The sequence below is a fragment of the Maylandia zebra genome, linkage group LG2, assembly GCF_041146795.1.
Source record: "Maylandia zebra isolate NMK-2024a linkage group LG2, Mzebra_GT3a, whole genome shotgun sequence".
NCBI lineage: Eukaryota > Metazoa > Chordata > Actinopteri > Cichliformes > Cichlidae > Maylandia > Maylandia zebra.
Window position 1 is genome coordinate 19,054,572 of NC_135168.1, and position 18,525 is coordinate 19,073,096.

An 18,525-nucleotide genomic window follows, 5' to 3' on the forward strand; every position below is an offset into this window, starting at 1 on the left:
TGGTGTTATTTCTCAAACATTGCTTATATGGCAAAGTTCCTCTTTTCTGTGTCTTATCTATTAATATGCCTGTGCACTAAAACTCCCTGTTTTTCAGTCTGGCTGAGCACTTAGTTTGTGAGTCAAAAGTGGCCTTGCTCTACAAGCCTTCATTATTAAAGTACATAAAACAATATAATAGGAAAATAAGGATACTAAGGATATTGATTTCATGACAGGTTGCAGAGATCATTTGCGGGTTACCCTTCTGAAGCCTCCATCGCGGCTGGTAGGTGTTTACTCATTGTAGTGTGTAATTTACCTTACTTGGTGGTAAACAGATGTTGTTTTTAGGTCGTAGCTGTAGAAGCCTCCTATGAGCCACTCTGCTCATGTTTCATGACGCGGTTTACTCGGTTTACTCGGTAATTCAATTTTGTTGTTGTCTTTTATTGTTCTTTTATACATATTATGCTTTGCAGGAAGTGTGGGCCTTAGTTTTACGCAAAGCTACGCTAAGTGAAGTGCTGCTGCTTTGCTTTTACTGTCTGTTCCTGTTGCGAGGTTTCTTTTCCTACTGCTGCCAGCCTTTAAAGTGGACTTCGGCGTGGACAACGGCCATATGCTACTCGAGTCGGCTGGCGTGCATATTGATTAGAAGATTAACTTATAGTCGGGCAGACGGCAAGTTGGAGCAATACCAATTCCGTCTGCCCCATATTTTAAAGTTTTATTTAGGCTGTATGTTTGTTCTTTTTTCCGTTGTTTGATTTGTAGTTTGGGTTTTTGTTACGCCACTGGTGGGAGGCCCTTTTTCTAGATGCGGATCACCAGTGTGTTCCTGCAGTTGGGCTATCCCCAGCGTGTGAATATTAGTTTTGTTGTAATATATTAAAATTTTCTTTGTTTCTTTTATTCAGATGCGGAGTGTCGACGTGGAGGAGACTATGGGTGCCTTGGTGGTGGGATCCTTTGAGTGTACACACCTGCCTTTCTTAGTTTATTAGTGTGAGTGTGTGTTTTATCATTGAACCTCGTCTCTATACTGAGTATAACAAACCTAACTGCCTTCTTGGTGATTAGTGTTACTTCCAGTATTATCTGGGTGAAATTCCCAGGGTGGCGTTGTCTTTTAAACTGTGAAGAGTATTTACTTTATTCTCACCTCGTGCTGCTACACCAACAAAGACACCTAACGGATTTACTTTGCCAAGTGGATCATCACGGCTTTGCCGTATTGGTCCGTTCGATCGACCTTTGTTGTTATTATTAATTAATTAATTAATTTTTTCAGCTGTTACAGACAAGAGAGACATGGCTGGGGGATAGAAAAGGGAGGGGGAAAAGATGAAAGAACAGAAAAATAAAGGGGAAGGGGGACAGTGAGAAAGGGCACTTAAACAGAAAGAAAATCTCCCGGATCACCTGTTGAGAAAAAAAAAGAGAGAGAACAAGCAAAAAAAAAAAAGAGAGAGAGAGCCGCATAATAAACACAACACCATTGCATTAATCTAGCTAAGTGTAAATAAAAGTAAATACTGAATGTTGTTGTGCAGCACGCAGGACCGACAGCGCACAATGTGATTTGAGGTAGCAGCCAAGAAAGGAGTGGTTTGTGTCTAATAGTGAACACCCGTGTGTACACCGACCGAGCCACGGGCGCCAGGCCCCGCCAAGCAGCCACTGGGAGTGAGCCGATACATACCTGAGCGCCCAGCCCCTTACATTTACATAAAAAAAACTACCAACGCACCGACACCTGAGGGCATCAACCACCGGCAGGGAGTATGGTGAGGAGAGATAGGCCTCCACACTTTGGAGGGCCTGAAATGTTCCCAGAGAGGTGGAGTCTAAGACCTGACCTGACAATATAGACACAAACGTGCATTCCCACCCTCATGCACGCATATACAAATACTCAGCACTTACCCAACGTAAAGACAGACACAAATGGACACTGTACACGCACAATCACCCCCCCCCCCCCAAACATACTCTATACCCCAGGTCCAGGTACCCTCGCCCCCAGAGGGAAACCGCACCTAGACTCAGGAGATGTTACCCTTTCCCCGGGGGTTGAGGCAAGCAGACTGCCCCCGGCTCCGCAGCAGCAGGGAGGCTCCGCATCCCAGACCCCAAACGGACAGCCAGCACCTCCTTCCAGCCCCTCCGCCCCGATGGCTAACAGAGAACGGGGGTGTGTGAAGACCCCATACCTCCCGCTCATGCACAGTGTTGCTGCGTGTTGTTCTAAAGTGCATTTAAAACACGGGAGGGCATGGTGCTTGCTGCCAGAGAGCAGCAGGTGTCAGCACGGCCCCTCCCGAGAACCCTCAATGTCTACATGCATTTAAAATTGAGAGATGGGCACCGGCACCAGAGGTGAGGTTGAATACACAGACCGTCCTTCCTCTTCCCCTTTGAGAAACACGTCAACACCTGCAACCAAACTGTTCTCATCTCTTTATACTGTCTTATCTTCTTCCTTAATGTCTGTCAACACCACCCCTGTATATCTTTTAAAAAATGTCTTCACACTTTGACCTTGAAAGTTAGACTCTTAATTAAAGACACTTTTTTTCATTTCCCACTGTAGAATTGAACATGTTCACCACCAGGGGATGTGTTGAGATGTTTTGGATGTCAACTTGTTTGAAATTTCTTTGTTTCTCAGCATTTCTTCAACAGACTTTCTTTTGCAGAATAGCATTATAAGAACATGCTCTTACATGCCTGACCACCTTCTGGTAGATATTAGTATTACACAGCACAAAAGCATAGTCTCAGATCATCTCCAGCTTGGGGTTTTGGAGAGAAATTTATACTGTAGTGGATGTTTCTGCATATCCTGCTGATGGTTTTAGTTTATTTTTGGAAAGGAATGATAGTGTAACCACACATGCTATGTCTCCTTGCACAGTCTTGAGAGTGTAGATACATCCTGTTCCAGTCTTGAGATACTGGGCCTTTATAGAGAGGAGAGTTGAACAGGTCCACATACAGGCATATACCCAGTAGAATCGATATCTGCTCCTTTGTCTGAGTAGGAACAGGGTGAAGAATGCCTCCTCCATCTGGCTATTAATTTGCATGTCTCTGACCAAATTGTTAGAAAACAAAACATTCCCCAAGCATCAATTGGGCCCAGCCTCCTTTAATGAGACATGTCCTCACAGCCCAGCCCTGTGCAGCTTGACTAGCCTACCAGAACAGGCAGGTACCCCACTCCTTCGTGTCTGTCACATCACGTTTTCTTAAAAGCTTTATTTTAGTTACTGCTTTCATTTACTGCTTCTGTTGCTGTAACTTTCATGCTATGACCTGCTAAACCTATTATGTAACTGCATACTTTGGCGCTGTTTTTGACATGCATCTATTATTACATATGTTAAAGGGACATTCTGCCATGAGGCAAACAGATGCACTACTGCTTGTGGTTTCTTTAAACAACACCTGCAGTCTCAGTAAGCTACACTAGCCAGAGTTTGCAGAGTTTGGAAAGCAAACGTGCATGGATCCTAGTAATGCATGCATATCTTGGCTATACATAGAGCACTAAATAATGATGCATCTGTTTGTTAAACAGCTTGAAAACACAAGAGACAAAATATATGTCACAGTTTAAAAGTACAAAACAGAAACATTTATACATACAATAAGTTGAAGTTGAGCTTTCATTAGTGACAAAATGTTCACAATATTCACATGATAAAAACAGATTCAGCAGATATTTTCTTCAATTTCTTCAATAGATTTTCATTAGTTAAAATGCATCTGACTTAATTTCCCACATGCATTAGTATAAAAATTCCTATTTTGAAAATCTGTCACACACATTTTACACTATGTTTATGTTATTTTTAAGCACTGAAATCTGATCATTTTACACATCCTGAGGGATTCTGGGGCGTACGTCAGTGCACTCGCACTCCTCTTTGTGATGTGAGGTCTCCTCGGACTGAGCCTGACCTTTGGTCTGGCACGTGGGGCAGCAAGCGGTGTGGCCGTCCTGTCTGCAGCTTGGACAGGACAGAACCAGCTGGCAGCAGTACTGGGTGGAGCAGAGCTTGTACTGGTCCCACGGATGGCCGCAGTACCTGCAATCTAAACAGAGTCTGTTATCTTATTTAAAAAAATACATGTATATTAAGAGAATATTAGATCTTATGGATGCTTTCTGGTACTTCTAACATGCAGAGAATGGGCTCTGTTTACACACTAACCTGAGATGATGTCACTGTTTGAGGAGATGGCGTAGCGTTCATCAAACACAAAAAGCTTTCCACGATAGAACCCCTCGGGGAAACGCTCCAGGTACTTATGAATTCCACCTTTCAGCTGGTAAACCTCCTTACACACATCCTGGTACCAGATTTAAGAGATAAATATGAACAAGAACTTAAAATATTTGATGCAAACATTTCAGAAATATGCATTTCTCAATACCTAAACTACTAGTAAAAGGCTCCCCCTTGTGGAGAATCAGCAACCTGCAACAAGTGAGCGAGTGAACCCAGCTCCACTAAAAGCTTTCCAGACTGATGACTGAACAGCTTACTTTGGAGCGGAGGTAGGCGGAGCCACGCTCACAGCGGATCCCTCCTGTGCAGTACATCAGAACCTTCTTGTCTCTGAACAGCTCAAGGTTCTGGTCCACGTAGTCTGGGAAGTAGCTGAACTTACGGATATTTGGCGCCAGGCACTGAGTGAACTGCCCCTGAAGGCAAAAAAAAACAGCAATTATTAACTGTTACAGCCTTTGCACATTACTCTCTAATAGCACAACCTCAATACCGCTGCTTCTGGCTAAAATACTGAGGCTTATGAAATTGATCCCAGTCATGCTTTTCTGTTTGGATACAGACTCATTATTTCCAGCTACAAATATCAGTGTTCTGCCCATCCTTACTATTTGCTCATGGTAGCTTGTGTAGATGGTGCACAAAAAACTTAAATTACAACATAAATCTCTGGGCATGTCACAAGTATGCCAAGATCATACATTACCCTGAAACCACCAAAATGATCGGATTACAGTTGAATGAAGTCAACAATCTCCTAAAGAAAACAAATTTACTACTCACAATTTTACTCTCATAATAGTTGCGGCAGTCCAGGAGGACGGTGTCATTGCATGAATCTCCTTTAGTCAGAAGAGCCTCCACTTCTTTATGAAACTCGTCGGGCTCCAGATGAACTCCTGAGAGGCAAAACAGACACATACCTGACATTATATACAAGCACAGCATAGAGTTTGTCATCAGCTGGTACAAGAGCACAGCTATGGCTGCAGAGCAGCAATCAAAGCAGACATTTTGCACCTTATTATGATAATAAAGGCAATGATATTAGTAAATCAGCTACAGGTGTCACTTACATTATTAATAATTTCTGTAGGCTTACAGTGTCAGTACAAATAGTACCTGCCAGCTGGTAAGATATAAGATCTGGGTCCACTCCCATTGGGACAATCTCCTTGTAGACCCCAACCTTCAACTCTGTAAAACACTCTGTGCCACCGTCACTGGTCTGAACAAACCCACAAAAACAGCACCATTAATATTCAAAGATTAACAAAAATAAATTAATAACTGCTTAAAGTCTGATTATGGACAAACCACACCCTGATGGAGCCTATAACAGAGTCCTACGATCCTATGAAGCAATATTAAGAGAGGGAGGAGACACTAGTATATAAAATTTCCCTTTATCTGATTCTGACCTTAAAATCCTCCTCATCCATCTCGAACAGCGGATGTGAACGCATTGCTTCTATGTAAATGTCAGTGGCCAAGTTTGTGCCACCAACTGTTCCGTTGATGCCTTCAGTCGCCACCCTCACCTGAAGAAAAAGATCAACACATATTTTAATGGCACGGTTTCACTGAAATTAAGAGAAAAGCCTTTTTTCTTTGCTCTTTCATAGAAGTGTTCCTCAACCCAAGACTGGATGGGACAATTCATTCACCTTGCCCGTTAAGTGGAGCTTCTCACACAGAGCTTTCTGCCAAGCACAGATGACATGTGGCTCCTCGACGCAACAGTAGTGATAGTAAAGCAGAACCCTGCCTGGACCGCTGATGGAGAACGAGAGAACAAAGAACAAAAATAAAACATCAAATTCAAAAATTAAAACGGGACACATTAATAATCTACATATATAGATTAGAAATATAGAATATAGTGAAATAACTGTATTGAGATTGTCTTTACTTTTTAAGTTGCTCCTCAGAGATGTGGCTAATATCGGGAATCCACACAGAGACGTCCACCGTTTCTCCACTGTGCTCATTCACCTGCGTTGCTTCGGGCTCTTCTTCCAGTTGGCTAAACAAATGCTCATACTCGTCCTGTGCGAGCTGCTGTATTTCAGCATTGTGCACTCTGGCCACGTGTTTGTGAATGGCGGCGTGCTCGATGAACGTCTGGCCGCAGCAGCACCACAAAGGGCTTCCTTCCTCGTGACTACCGTCCTTCTTGGATGCCACAAAGGCAGCAAATGACTGAGGGGATAACATAAAAAACAATTAAAGAGTTAAATCTTTAACATGGTCAAATAGATGTTTAAGATTATAAGACAGTGGCTGTGTGATCGTATGCCACAGTTTGGTGCATATGTTGCCCAATATGCGATAATATTGAAATTTGTCCAGAGTAGTTTAGAAACTGTATCCGTTTCTAAAATAAATGACTCAAAAGTTGGTAAATAATGACCCTTCCTTCTTAACAATATATTACTATTGTATTATTATTATATTATCCAACTTAGAGTGGTTGGGTGAGATGGAGCCTATCCCAGCTGACATTGGAAGGTAGGTGGGGCACACCCCATCTGTCAGTCCATCACAGACTGTAAAACAGGACATGGGAGCATATCAAAGTACAAGGAGGAAACCTATGGGGGGGGGGGGGGGCTTCCTTGGCCTCTAAGTTATACAACAACAACAATAATGATGATAATAATAGGAAAATATAGTTTTTTAAGTAGAAGAACTACTTTTTTCTGCTACACTCCCAGCACACAGCTGAGAAACCACTGATTAAAAATACAAAATTACAGAATGCAAAACAGATCATAACGGGTTTTTTTTTTTAATATTGTTGTTCATAAATATGTAAACTGTCACCAATTGTCTTTTGCAATTTGAAGTTTTTTTTTCATGAGTGTGCTCAAATGTGTATGTATTTTCAGATTTTAAATAGAAAATACAGATTACAGATCAGATTCATTTAGATGCTTAGAGAGGCCAGTGACAATTTAAGGCTTTTATCTTTCTTAGATTTTGAGATATTAATGTTCAAACATTGCCTCAGACTTCAATGTGCGAAAAACAAAATTAAATATCTTGAAATTTCACAATAATCGTTATATATGTCCAACAATTGAACCATAAAACAGGGATTCCAGTCAGTGTGTCCTGATGCTCACCTTTCTCCTGCAGAAGCTGTAGTATCTCCTTTGTGGGGCAGAAAGTTGCTTCTCCTGTTTGAATCCATTACAAATTGAAGAGTCAACCTCCCAGTTTATAAACTCTGAGCAGGGTGTATCATCCGCCGCCATTGTGTTTTTAAAAGAGCTTTTAAAACAGTTGGCGACTAACCCGTCTCACCAGAATTAAAGATAAATTCTAACATATTATTTTAAGGAAACAAACAAACACATCCTCCAAACGTGCACCGGAAAACTCAGCACAAGACTCCGGACACCAAAGACGGGTGCACTTTCCGGGTTAGCCGGATGTGCTTCACTTGAATCAGACCGCTTTTATTTTTCTCTGAGCGGCTGGCTGCTGAATGATCCATAGATAAACTCGTTTAACGGACTCATTGTTTTGTTTCTCGTTCAACACATATTTTGGCTTTGTTACATTCACATCGAAGCGGGGTGAAACATGTCCAGGAGGCGGCACAGCGATGAGAACGACGGTGAGTCGGTGCACGTTAACGGCGTGTTATTCACACCGTTAGGCTAACCAGCGGTGGCTAGCTGGCGTTAGCGAGCTTTTCATGCGTCCCCTACGCACTGTTGGGAGGGTTATTTTACTAGTTTAATGTTTGGGTTTTATCGGCGAGATCCAGAAAGTTCAAAACCAGTGATGACCGCAGTATTCAGTTACATTGTGGCGCACTGAAAGCGAGAAAAGTGCTCAAACAGTCGCATGCAGCCGCAAAATGAACCGGTGCAGCTAGCTGCAGGATTAGCTGGCGTTAATCAGCGTAGTCAGCGACTATGGGGGCGGTAACCAAACACTTCAAAACATGCACGAGATTTAGTGTTAACATCTGATTGAAAGTTTAACTATGGATCTGGATTTATGGGCGGGGAAAATCACCTGAAAATCACCTAAAAATATCAAATATTTTCCCGCAGAGTGCAAGATCCTGAAATTAAATGTGACCTGGTCTGTTTAAAGATTAAATCAGATCTCTTCTCTTAATCTGGGACTATGGTAACTTTGCATATGTACATGGGCAAATCAAGTTTCTTAATATAGCACTTTTCAAATACTACAGTCATTCAAGATGCTTTACAAGATTAAGATTAAAACAGAAAAGAAGGGAAATGCAGAAATAGTAGTAATATTCATAGCAACCACAATAATAGCAATGATGGTAATAAAAAGCAGAGATGTCAAAAGTTATTTTGTGTCTTGGTTCACACACAGCCACACATACAGTTTGAATTATAAAACAGTTTTTGTTAATTCACAGAAAATACCCTGTCTTTTTTTTTTTTTTTTGTCACGTCTCTCTTTTAAAAATTATACATTTGTACAGTAAACGTAAACATATCTGTCATTTAATTGTTCGCCTGTTGCTTAATTACTTTGGCATAGGATCAGTAGCCATGGAGTTCTTTATCTGTATAAAAACCTATAAAAGTTATGAAAATACAATCAAGAAGCCAGAATTAATGCCCTCCTTCACACTTTTGAAAGCTGCCCATGGAGGCCAGACTGGAGTATTTCCTGGGCCGATTGTGGCCCCTGGCCCTTATGTTTGACACCCCTGGTTAACAGCATAGCAGCTAAGTGCTTTATTAGCCTGTTTTGTTTAAGATTCAAGCAGCATTAGGTGACCAGATCTTGCAAACCTTAGGGTTTGTATCTATAAAACAACTCGGACATATATTTAGGGCTGAAGCCCTTTAATGAGTTGTGTAGTGTGATGTGTAGTTTCTTTTCCAGGAAGGTGCACATCAGGTTAAGTCATCAGATTTTGAAGGAGTTTGCTAGTATGAAGTACCTACGCCGTGCACTTAAGACAAGTATAGAACTGCTGTTAGGTGTGGCAGTCTGCATGCGACACCAGGAAAGTAACTTATTAATCCCAGAAAGAGAACGCTGTTGATACAGTGCTGTTTGGTTTGATAAGACATAACGAACAACCACTCGAGACTACATCCTTACTTTTAATATATTAACAGTGTTAATAAACCTTTATATAAATAACAGAAAATAGAGAAAAAATAATGTAAAAATAATTTGGTCCCCTTTAAATGTTCAATTCAATTGCTGGATTCATGTTTTGTTAATGCTCTTATTCTTTAAATGACAGTGTAAGTGTGCTTTTCTGAACTTCACATAGCTTTATTTTATCAGACCATTGTTCAATTCATAGTCCTGTGCTGTCTGAAAACCACTGAACGTGAAATGACGGTGTAACTGATGAACACAGCGGAGAATTTATCATCCTTACTTTGAAAAGACTCATTGAGATTAGAGTGCACTAGCTAAGAGAAACTGACAGATAATTCCTACAGGAGCTGGTTGAGCCTCTTCTGGCTCTGATTATTGTGTTACTCTTTCACCTTTCCAGGAGGTCAAGCCCATAAGAGGAGGAGAACATCGGAGCCGATTGAGATCGAAGACCGTCTGGAGTCACTGATATGTCGTGTTGGGGAAAAGGTAAGGAGACTCTACAGGAAGGACACATTTTTATTTTCAGGATGAGTAGCTTCATTTTCCACTCTAGAGAGATGAGCCACACAAGTTCAGTGCAAAACTTTGCTTCTAAAGTAAATGCCAGAATGTTCTTTTTAAGTCTTCTTTGCTTTGTGTTAAATTGCTTTCTAGTGACAAATTGCTCTTGTGCGAAAATATTTCCTTACAGAGCACATCATCCCTCGAGAGCAACCTGGAGGGCCTCGCTGGCGTCTTAGAGGCAGACCTCCCAAACTACAAAAGCAAAATTCTGCGCATTTTATGTGCTGTGTACGTTCACACCTCTCACCCTTTGATTTCTAATAAATTTTGCAAGTGTGTTTTGTGTGGCGGCAGTCATTATATGTTGTCATTTGTTGACAGTGCCCGCCTCCTGCCCGAGAAGCTGACCGTTTATACGACCTTAGTCGGCCTCCTTAACGCCAGGAACTACAACTTTGGGGGCGAGTTCGTTGAGGCCATGATCAGGCAGTTGAAGGAGACGTTAAAAAACAACTTGTACAGTGAAGCTGTTTACTTGGTATGCTGGCTTTTATAATAATCCTACAGATTGCTTTTAAACTAATTAACATGGCCACTTTGTATTTATTTTACATAATGACATCTCTTTCTTTAGGTGCGTTTTCTGTCTGATTTGGTCAACTGCCACGTGATTGCTGCTCCCTCTATGGTGGCCATGTTTGAAAACTTTGTCAGTGTTACTCAGGAGGAAGATGTGCCACAGGTAGGCAGATGGTTTATGGTGTGAAACAAGCTGCATTGTACCCAAAAGCAATTTAAATAATTTGTAATGTTCACATTTGAGCCAGACCTTACATTAAAATAGTAATTATTTGATTTATCTGTTTCTTTCTTTCTTTTAATTTTGGTGAGTCTTTATCATTATGGAGCACATTTTGATCTTTTTTCACTAGCCCATGGCTGTGTCACAGTCCACACTGTGGTGGATTATGATCCAGTCCTTTAATTGGTCTCTTTTTTGTCAGGTTCGGTCGGACTGGTTTGTGTACGTCGTTCTGTCCTGTCTGCCCTGGGTCGGGAAGGAGCTCTATGAAAAGAAGGACGTGGAGATGGACCGGCTCCTCAGCCAGATTGAAGGCTACCTCAAGTACGTTCCCCGGTTTGGTTAGATTTTAATTAAGCAATCATCGTTTGCTGCCGTTGTTTCGTTTTTATTCTTGGCTACATCCACATTTTTCAGGAGGAGAGTAAAGACCCATGTCCCCATGCTGCAGGTGTGGACTGCAGATAAACCCCATCCACAAGAGGAGGTGAGTCTTGCAGTCGGTTAAACAACAGCAAATATGTGCAATGGTCAAAACAGTAAAAGTGTCTCCTTATGGCCTCATGTTTACTAGAGCTTGCTGTTTGGATACAGCAATGTTTGTTTTCGTCTGAGTAAACGGATCGTATCTTCCTTCCTCCAGTACCTGGACTGCCTTTGGGCTCAGATTCAGAAGCTGAAGAAAGACCGCTGGCAGGAGCGTCACATTCTTCGTCCCTACATCGCCTTTGACAGCGTGCTCTGCGAGGCCCTGCAACACAACCTGCCCCCCTTCACCCCACCGGGCCACATGCCCGACGCCCAGTACCCCATGCCCCGGGTCATCTTCCGCGTGTTTGACTACACCGACGCCCCAGAGGTTCATTACAAATAAAACTCTGTCTGTCAAACTCTTCTTCTGCAACTTTTTACATATTCATCTCTTTCTGTTCAGGGACCTGTTATGCCCGGCAGTCATTCTGTGGAGAGATTTGTTATAGAGGAAAACCTGCACTGCATTATCAAAACTCACTGGAAAGAGAGGAAAACATGGTGAGCAATGAGGGCTTTTTGTTTTTTGTTTACACCTGAATGTGTGAATAAATAGTGACTCGTATTAATTTTTTACTAAAATGCTTAAACTAATTTTTTGTTGTTCTATTCCTAACGCTCAGCGCTGCCCAGCTCCTCAGCTACCCAGGGAAAAATAAGATCCCACTCAACTATCATATCGTCGAGGTATATTTTCTTTCTTGTTTCTGGCATCAAAAAGTAGAAACAGTGCAGAGCTGTTTTAGTCTAATCTGCTGGCTTAATGGCTTTTTTTTTTCTCTTGTAGGTGATCTTTGGGGAACTTTTCCAGCTGCCCTCGCCGCCTCACATCGATGTCATGTACACCACACTGCTGATCGAGCTCTGCAAACTGCAGCCCGGATCGTTGCCCCAAGTCGTATCCTTGATTATTTTATCTTAAAAAATAACCTTTAGCTGCTCCTTTGAAAAATTTGAACACTTGTTTGAATTAAATACACCAAACTGTTGCAAAAGGCAACCGTGGCCATCTTTAATTTAGATTAGTTTTAGAGATTAACAGGGCCTAAGTATTTTAGCAGTCGGTCTTATGTAATCATTGTTCAAACCCCAGGATTCAATACTGAGACGCTGAGAGTTTGGTGAAATAGTTTATCGTGGGTAACCTTGGCTGTGGGGCTAAAAGGTTAGCATTTGAGTCAAATGTGTGACTGGATTCTCCTCTCTGTTGTTCCTGTGACATTTTCTTCATAATAATTTAATACAGGCAGCAAAAATATGCACCAGATAATGCAAAAACACATATTTGCCATGTCGCGATCAAATTGAATAATTCTTCTAGGGCATCCATTCTCATCTGCTTATCCTTGTCAGGGTCACAGGGGGGCTGGAGCCTATCCCAGCTACCATACAGCGAGAGGTGGGGTACGCCTCGGGACAGGTTGCCAGCCTGATTAAGGGCTGGCAACAGAGAGACAGACAACCATTCACACACACACATTCACTCCTATGGGCAGTTCAGTTAACTTGAACTCACTAACTGTAACACAACAAGGAGCTTAATGAGTAGAAGTGTCTGTGAAAGGACACAAATGGAGATCAGATTTGACTTGTCTTAATGAGCACATATGTGGAAAACACACTCTAGTTGGGAAATTGTTAAAGGTTTAACAATTAGAAGTTGTTATTGGAGCCTTAACACCTGCCCGTTAGTTGGCCCAAGCCACAGAGATGCTTTACATGAGACTGGACACCATGAACACCACCTGCATAGACCGGTAATGTTTCTGTGTCTTAACTTTAACAGTACAAAGAGGTTTCCTGACTCTCATTTAACTCTAATGTGATCACACTGCTAATTTTTGCAGACTAATCAACTGGTTTTCTCATCATTTGAGCAACTTCCAGTTCCGATGGAGCTGGGATGACTGGTGAGTGACTGACTGGGAGCATTTAAAGTGGCTGTATTTATGTTTTGCCTTTTTAATATTATAATCTAAATCATGCTCTGTCTTAAAGGTCTGACTGCTTGACCGTGGATCTAGAGAAACCCAAGCCCAAGTTTGTCAAAGAGGTTCTGGAGAAGTGCATGAGGTATTGGGGCACTATTTATGCTTTCTTTGTTTTCCAGTCCTGTAGAGGAGATCAGGACACAAGTCAGGTGTAGTAATATAGTTAGAGAGGGTTTATCTTCTTTATCTTGAGTGTTTGTGACGGTGTATCAGGGCCACTATAGGGAAGAAGTAAGGCTGGGAAGAGAGTACAATAACAAGAAAACATTTAAAAAGCCCTTTGGATTAGAAAATTGTAGCGGAAAGAACGTCTGTGTTTTTGCTCATTTCTCTGCTGTTCTCTGTTGTGCTGCTTTAATTGCAGACTTTCATACCACCAGAGGATAGTGGACATCGTGCCTCCAACCTTTTCGGCCCTCATTCCTGCTGACCCCATCTTTACATATAAATATCCAGACGAGAGCGCCTGTAAGACTGCCAGACATTTTGTTTTCTTGTTACTTAAAAACAAAAAGGAGCAGACTGATAACTAAATACTGGACTCTGCTGCTTCATAGCCTCGTTACCGGGTTACCCCATGTCCATCACCGTCAGTAACGCCATCAAGAACAGAGCATCTAACGAAGAGATCCTCACCGTCCTCAAAGAGGTCCCCAACCCCAATCAGGAAGATGATGATGGTTTGTTTCTTGTTTCGTTTTACTTGCTCCTGCATGAAAAGTTCATTTGTGCAGTGCTGTCTTTCTCCTACACTTCTCCCTTCTTTGATTACATTTCTTTCTCGGTCCCTCCAGACGAGGGCGAGAGCTTCAATCCGCTGAAGATCGACGTGTTCCTGCAGACTCTGCTCAACCTAGCAGCCAAATCCTTCAGCCACTCGTTCAGTGCGCTCGGCAAGTAAGGAACATCTGTTGCCACCAAAATGTTGTATTGTATTCATCTATGATACAGAGAGATGTATCAGATGCTTTTCTGCTGTTATACAAAGTGCCAGAAACTATTATTTTTTAAGAGCTGAAATAAAAGGAAAATTATTTAATTTAGTTGCTTTTTATGCTCTGAATGCACATGCAGTGACTGGAGAGCTGCTGGCCTCACCTGCGTCTGATTGCTTTCAGGTTTCACGAGATCCTGAAGACTCTGGCCAACAGTGACGAGGGAAAGCTGCACCTCCTCAAAGTGTTGTATGAAGTGTGGAGGAACCACCCGCAGGTACAACAAACAGACCCACGAGCATGTAAATGAAGCCAGTTTTTTTTTTTTTGTTTTTTTTTTTTTGTGGTTCATGTAAACTCTGCTGATTGGCAGATGATCGCCGTGTTGGTGGACAAATTGATTCGGACGCAGGTTGTGGACTGTGCTGCAGTCGCCAACTGGCTCTTCTCTCAGGACATGGCCCACGAGTTCACCAGGTGGGACACGCAGATGTTTAGGTTTTAGCTCTCATGACGCAAGCGCAGCGTCTTCTCTGTAAACTGAAAGACTTTGTGCCTCATCTAGACTTTTCATCTGGGAGATCCTGCACTCGACCATCCGAAAGATGAACAAACACGTGCAGAAGATCCAGAAGGAGCTGGAGGAGGCCAAAGACAAACTGGAGAAACAGCAGCACAAGAGGGTAACCCTCCCCCCAATATGCAATCATCATTATTTTAACGTTAAACTTAAAATAATGAACAAATTGTGTAAAATGAATTCAAATTTTTGTTCACTACTAGCGCGACAGCGGGGACGACGAGGATATGGACAAGAACAGTGAAGATGAGGAGGGTCAGCTGGAGGAGCAGATCGAGAGACTCCAGGAGAAGGTGGAGTCTGCTCAGAGCGAGCAGAAAAACCTCTTCCTTGTCATCTTCCAGGTACGGAAGACTACAGTTTATCTTCTTAACTACTTAACCGGTTTCAAGGTTGCAGCGCTGCTGGTGCCAGCTCTCCAACTTCTGCAACTTCTGCAGGTGGAAGTAAACAAGGGATTTAATCTTTTGTAGTGCCCTCTAGTGGCCCTGTGTCAAGTGGCTTGTGTCTGTGTTAAATCTGAGCAGATCCCCACATCACTGCAGCTGATTGCTCCTTAGAAGGTAAACATTGTGTGCTAACAGCACTGTAGAAAGGGTTAGATCTATATCATCACAAGTGAAGACACATGAAACAACTGCTGGGTTTGAATCTGACCCGCCTCCTCCGGCTCAGTCAAATGTCAGTGAAGGAAGAATGAGGGGACGGATTAAATTCTGGGATTAGACCAAAAAAAAAAAAATCTCCGAACAGAATTGATTTTCTACCAGGGTTGTGTTCAAGAAAGTGGAATCAGTAAAAACTGAGGTTTTCAGTTCCCCAACAACGGAAGTTAAACTCTGGTTTAGTTTCTGGTTTTGGCCTCCTCTCGTCACCAAAGCAGCTGACTGCCACTTTATTTCATTTCCTCATTAGAGAGACAAGGTCAAAGCTCATATCGGACCACAGTAACAGACGATGTTTTAAAAGATAAATGCGATCACTTAGAGTGAACACACTCAGAGCTGACTGATCAGTTTTTCTGGAACTGAATACTCCAAGGTTGTTAAACTTCCTGGATTCGTGTAGGCTAAAATGGTTGCCAGCGTCATGACAGTCACCACTGCCGACTCTTCTTTCTCGAGCTGAAGAGATTAAAATGCAAAGATAAAAGCTTGCTCCATAAAAGCATTTTTAAATGAGGCTTTTCCCCATCCTTAGCGTTTCATCATGCTGTTGACGGAGCACCTGGTTCGCTGTGAAACGGGCAGCGTTGACATCAGCACGCCCTGGTACAAAAACGGCATCGAGCGGCTGCAGCAAATCTTCCTCATGGTAAAAGCACAAAACACTCTCACACACATCATTAGATTTCTTTTATTAATGCCCACTTAGTCTGATTTTAGTTTTCTTTGGGTGAGTAAAAATTTTGACTTTCTTTACTCCTCCGGAAAAGGACACGCAATTACTTTCTTTGTAGTTTTAAGACTTTTGAGACAAACACAAATTTCACACACATTATTAGGTTCAATGGGACTTATGGCATCCATAAAGCTACTTGGAAAATCAGAGAAATATAAATGACGAAGTTGTCTGCCACATTTTCATTAAAAAAAAAAAATTTATGTAATTTCAAGCATGCATAGCACACTGCATGCAGGCCAGTAGTGCTTACATGCAAAGTGAGCCACTCTGACTCTAAAAATCTAAAATATCTGAGAGCAGAGAGGCTGGAATCTCATTTATAAAGGCTACTTTGTCTTCTATTATCCAATTTATTTTTCTTATTTAATTAACAACATAGGGGTTCCTTATATTATAAACCAGGGGTGGGCAACTCCAGGCCTCGAGGGCCGGTGTCCTGCAGGTTTTAGATCTCACCCTGGGTCTACACACCTGAATCAAATGATTAGTTCATTACCAGGCCTCTAGAGATCTTCAAGACATGCTGAGGAGGTAATTTAGCCATTTAAATCAGCTGTGTTGGATCAAGGACGCATCTAAAACCTGCAGGACACCGGCCCTTGAGGCCTGGAGTTGCCCACCCCTGCTATAAACTAAAGGCCCTTCATTTTGAGGGACCTAGCAGCACTTGGCAAGTGGGGGAAGGAACAACTCTTTTAACAGGAAGAGATGTCCAGCAGAACCTCAGGCTCAGGTGCAGGCTTTAAGATGCTAGGAGTAGCACTGTAAACATGAGGCAAATACTGCTGTGCTGGACATGAGCCAATATAAACATGCCAGCTTTATGTGATTCACTCAGTTCCAGTTGGCTTTTGGTTCAACAGGAGAACGGGCTGGAACCCTTTACTACCAAAAGAGACATTTTGGGGGGGAAGAAAAATCTTTCCACACACTGCTAAGTTCTGTACCTTTAATGTATCTGAATATGGAAACCAAGGCTAGCTTTACCCTAAACTCACTCTGTGAACTCTATTGTGACGTCTCCCCCTCGTTCTGCAGCACCACGCGACCATCCAGCAGTACATGGGAACCCTGGAGAACCTGCTGTTCACCGCCGAGCTCGACCACCACATCCTGGCCGTGTACCAGCAGTTCTGCGCCCTGCAGCTTTGAGACACACGATCCCGATGAAATGTGTACTTGTGTTCACCCGATGTGATGAAGCGACACATTAGAAAAACCAGCTCTTGCATCAAGAATCTCCTCTTCAGTTTTATTTTTATTTTCCTGTCTGGTGCCATTCATTTCACTCATGTGCAGCCACATCAGAGGATGTCTGAGAAAATCTTTAATTTGTGGTAGCGCTCCTTTTTTTCCTTTTGGATGTATTTCTTTGTTTTCTCTTTTGTTTATTTTTACCTCCTGGCCGTATTGTTATGAATGGATCTTTTTAAAAACTGTATGAAGACGGAGCTACAGAAATAATCTTCATAGGAAGGGAGGTTCCAGGTCGGTTCTGACTGATTCTGAATCTAGAGAGTGCTCTACTTTTTTATATTTGTTTTATGTGGAATTGGGAAGTAATTAAAGCTCTACAGAGTCTTTATCCATCCACTCGTTTGTGTTATTGAGTCTTCATGAAAATACAGAATGGGGGGGTGGAGCATCCAGTTTGAGGTTATCTGAACATACCAATGTAAATAAAAATTGAAATATTGTTATAAATGCCTAAAAAGGACAAGTAAACATTTACACAACATCTAGTGCTTAAGTGCATAAGTACAGCCTTACTGCTTTCATAGAACTAAGAGGTACTGCTAATCTAATCCACTTCATTTATCATCAGCAAGCTTGAGCACCTCTATAAATGCAGAAGCTTTGTCAGTTTGCCGCTCTGGAGCAATTGGGTGTGTATTCAGACATTTCCACAATCCTCACAGGAGCAGAAATTCACCCCAGAGATTGGAGCAAGCAGACCGAGTCAGTAACTCCAGAAAGCTCATGACTCCTCAGACTCTACAGGCCTCTGTTAGCATGTTATTTGATAACAGTAAAATTAGACAAAGACTGATCAAGTATTGCGTGTTAGGAAGAGTTTGAGGACACAGCCTCTTGTCTCTAAAAAGAACATGGCAGTGCAGTTTAGTTTTGCAAAGCTGAATCTGAATAAACAATAAGAAGCTGTTGTAAGACTTTAAGAGAACTGCATGAATTAATGCCATAAAACTTGATGAATCAAATGAATTTTATTGTAGAGATGGGATTCTGCAAGGTACTCAAACATAGTGTGAACTGCACAGTCCTGTCAACCTTTGCACAAAATGAGGCAAAGCATCAGTATCCTGTCCTGTTGCCTCTTAGCTCAAAGAAAGCATCAAATTTGAACTCAGTAACATGA

General features: G+C 42.0%; 2 protein-coding genes across 2 annotated transcripts; one reads left to right on the forward strand and one right to left on the reverse strand.

Moving 5' to 3' along the window:
* Positions 1-3,587: 3,587 nt before the first annotated feature.
* Positions 3,588-7,678, reverse strand: tstd2 (thiosulfate sulfurtransferase like domain containing 2). The gene is made up of 9 exons (XM_004571138.6): positions 7,409-7,678; positions 6,193-6,482; positions 5,948-6,056; positions 5,702-5,821; positions 5,403-5,508; positions 5,064-5,179; positions 4,538-4,696; positions 4,203-4,341; positions 3,588-4,083 (listed from the first exon to the last, which is right to left on the reverse strand). The coding sequence occupies exons 1-9, from the start codon at positions 7,538-7,540 to the stop codon at positions 3,863-3,865; spliced, it is 1,392 nt and encodes a 463-aa protein (XP_004571195.2). The 5' UTR covers positions 7,541-7,678; the 3' UTR covers positions 3,588-3,862.
* Positions 7,679-7,723: 45 nt separating this feature from the next.
* On the forward strand, positions 7,724-17,741 carry ncbp1 (nuclear cap binding protein subunit 1). The gene is made up of 23 exons (XM_024804105.2): positions 7,724-7,905; positions 9,799-9,887; positions 10,093-10,193; positions 10,287-10,443; positions 10,540-10,647; positions 10,910-11,031; positions 11,125-11,194; positions 11,351-11,566; positions 11,642-11,739; positions 11,862-11,925; positions 12,026-12,136; positions 12,931-12,995; positions 13,086-13,148; positions 13,237-13,311; positions 13,594-13,697; positions 13,787-13,909; positions 14,024-14,126; positions 14,348-14,441; positions 14,538-14,641; positions 14,730-14,847; positions 14,948-15,088; positions 15,945-16,058; positions 17,187-17,741. The coding sequence occupies exons 1-23, from the start codon at positions 7,872-7,874 to the stop codon at positions 17,298-17,300; spliced, it is 2,388 nt and encodes a 795-aa protein (XP_024659873.1). The 5' UTR covers positions 7,724-7,871; the 3' UTR covers positions 17,301-17,741.
* The last annotated feature ends 784 nt before the right edge of the window (positions 17,742-18,525 follow it).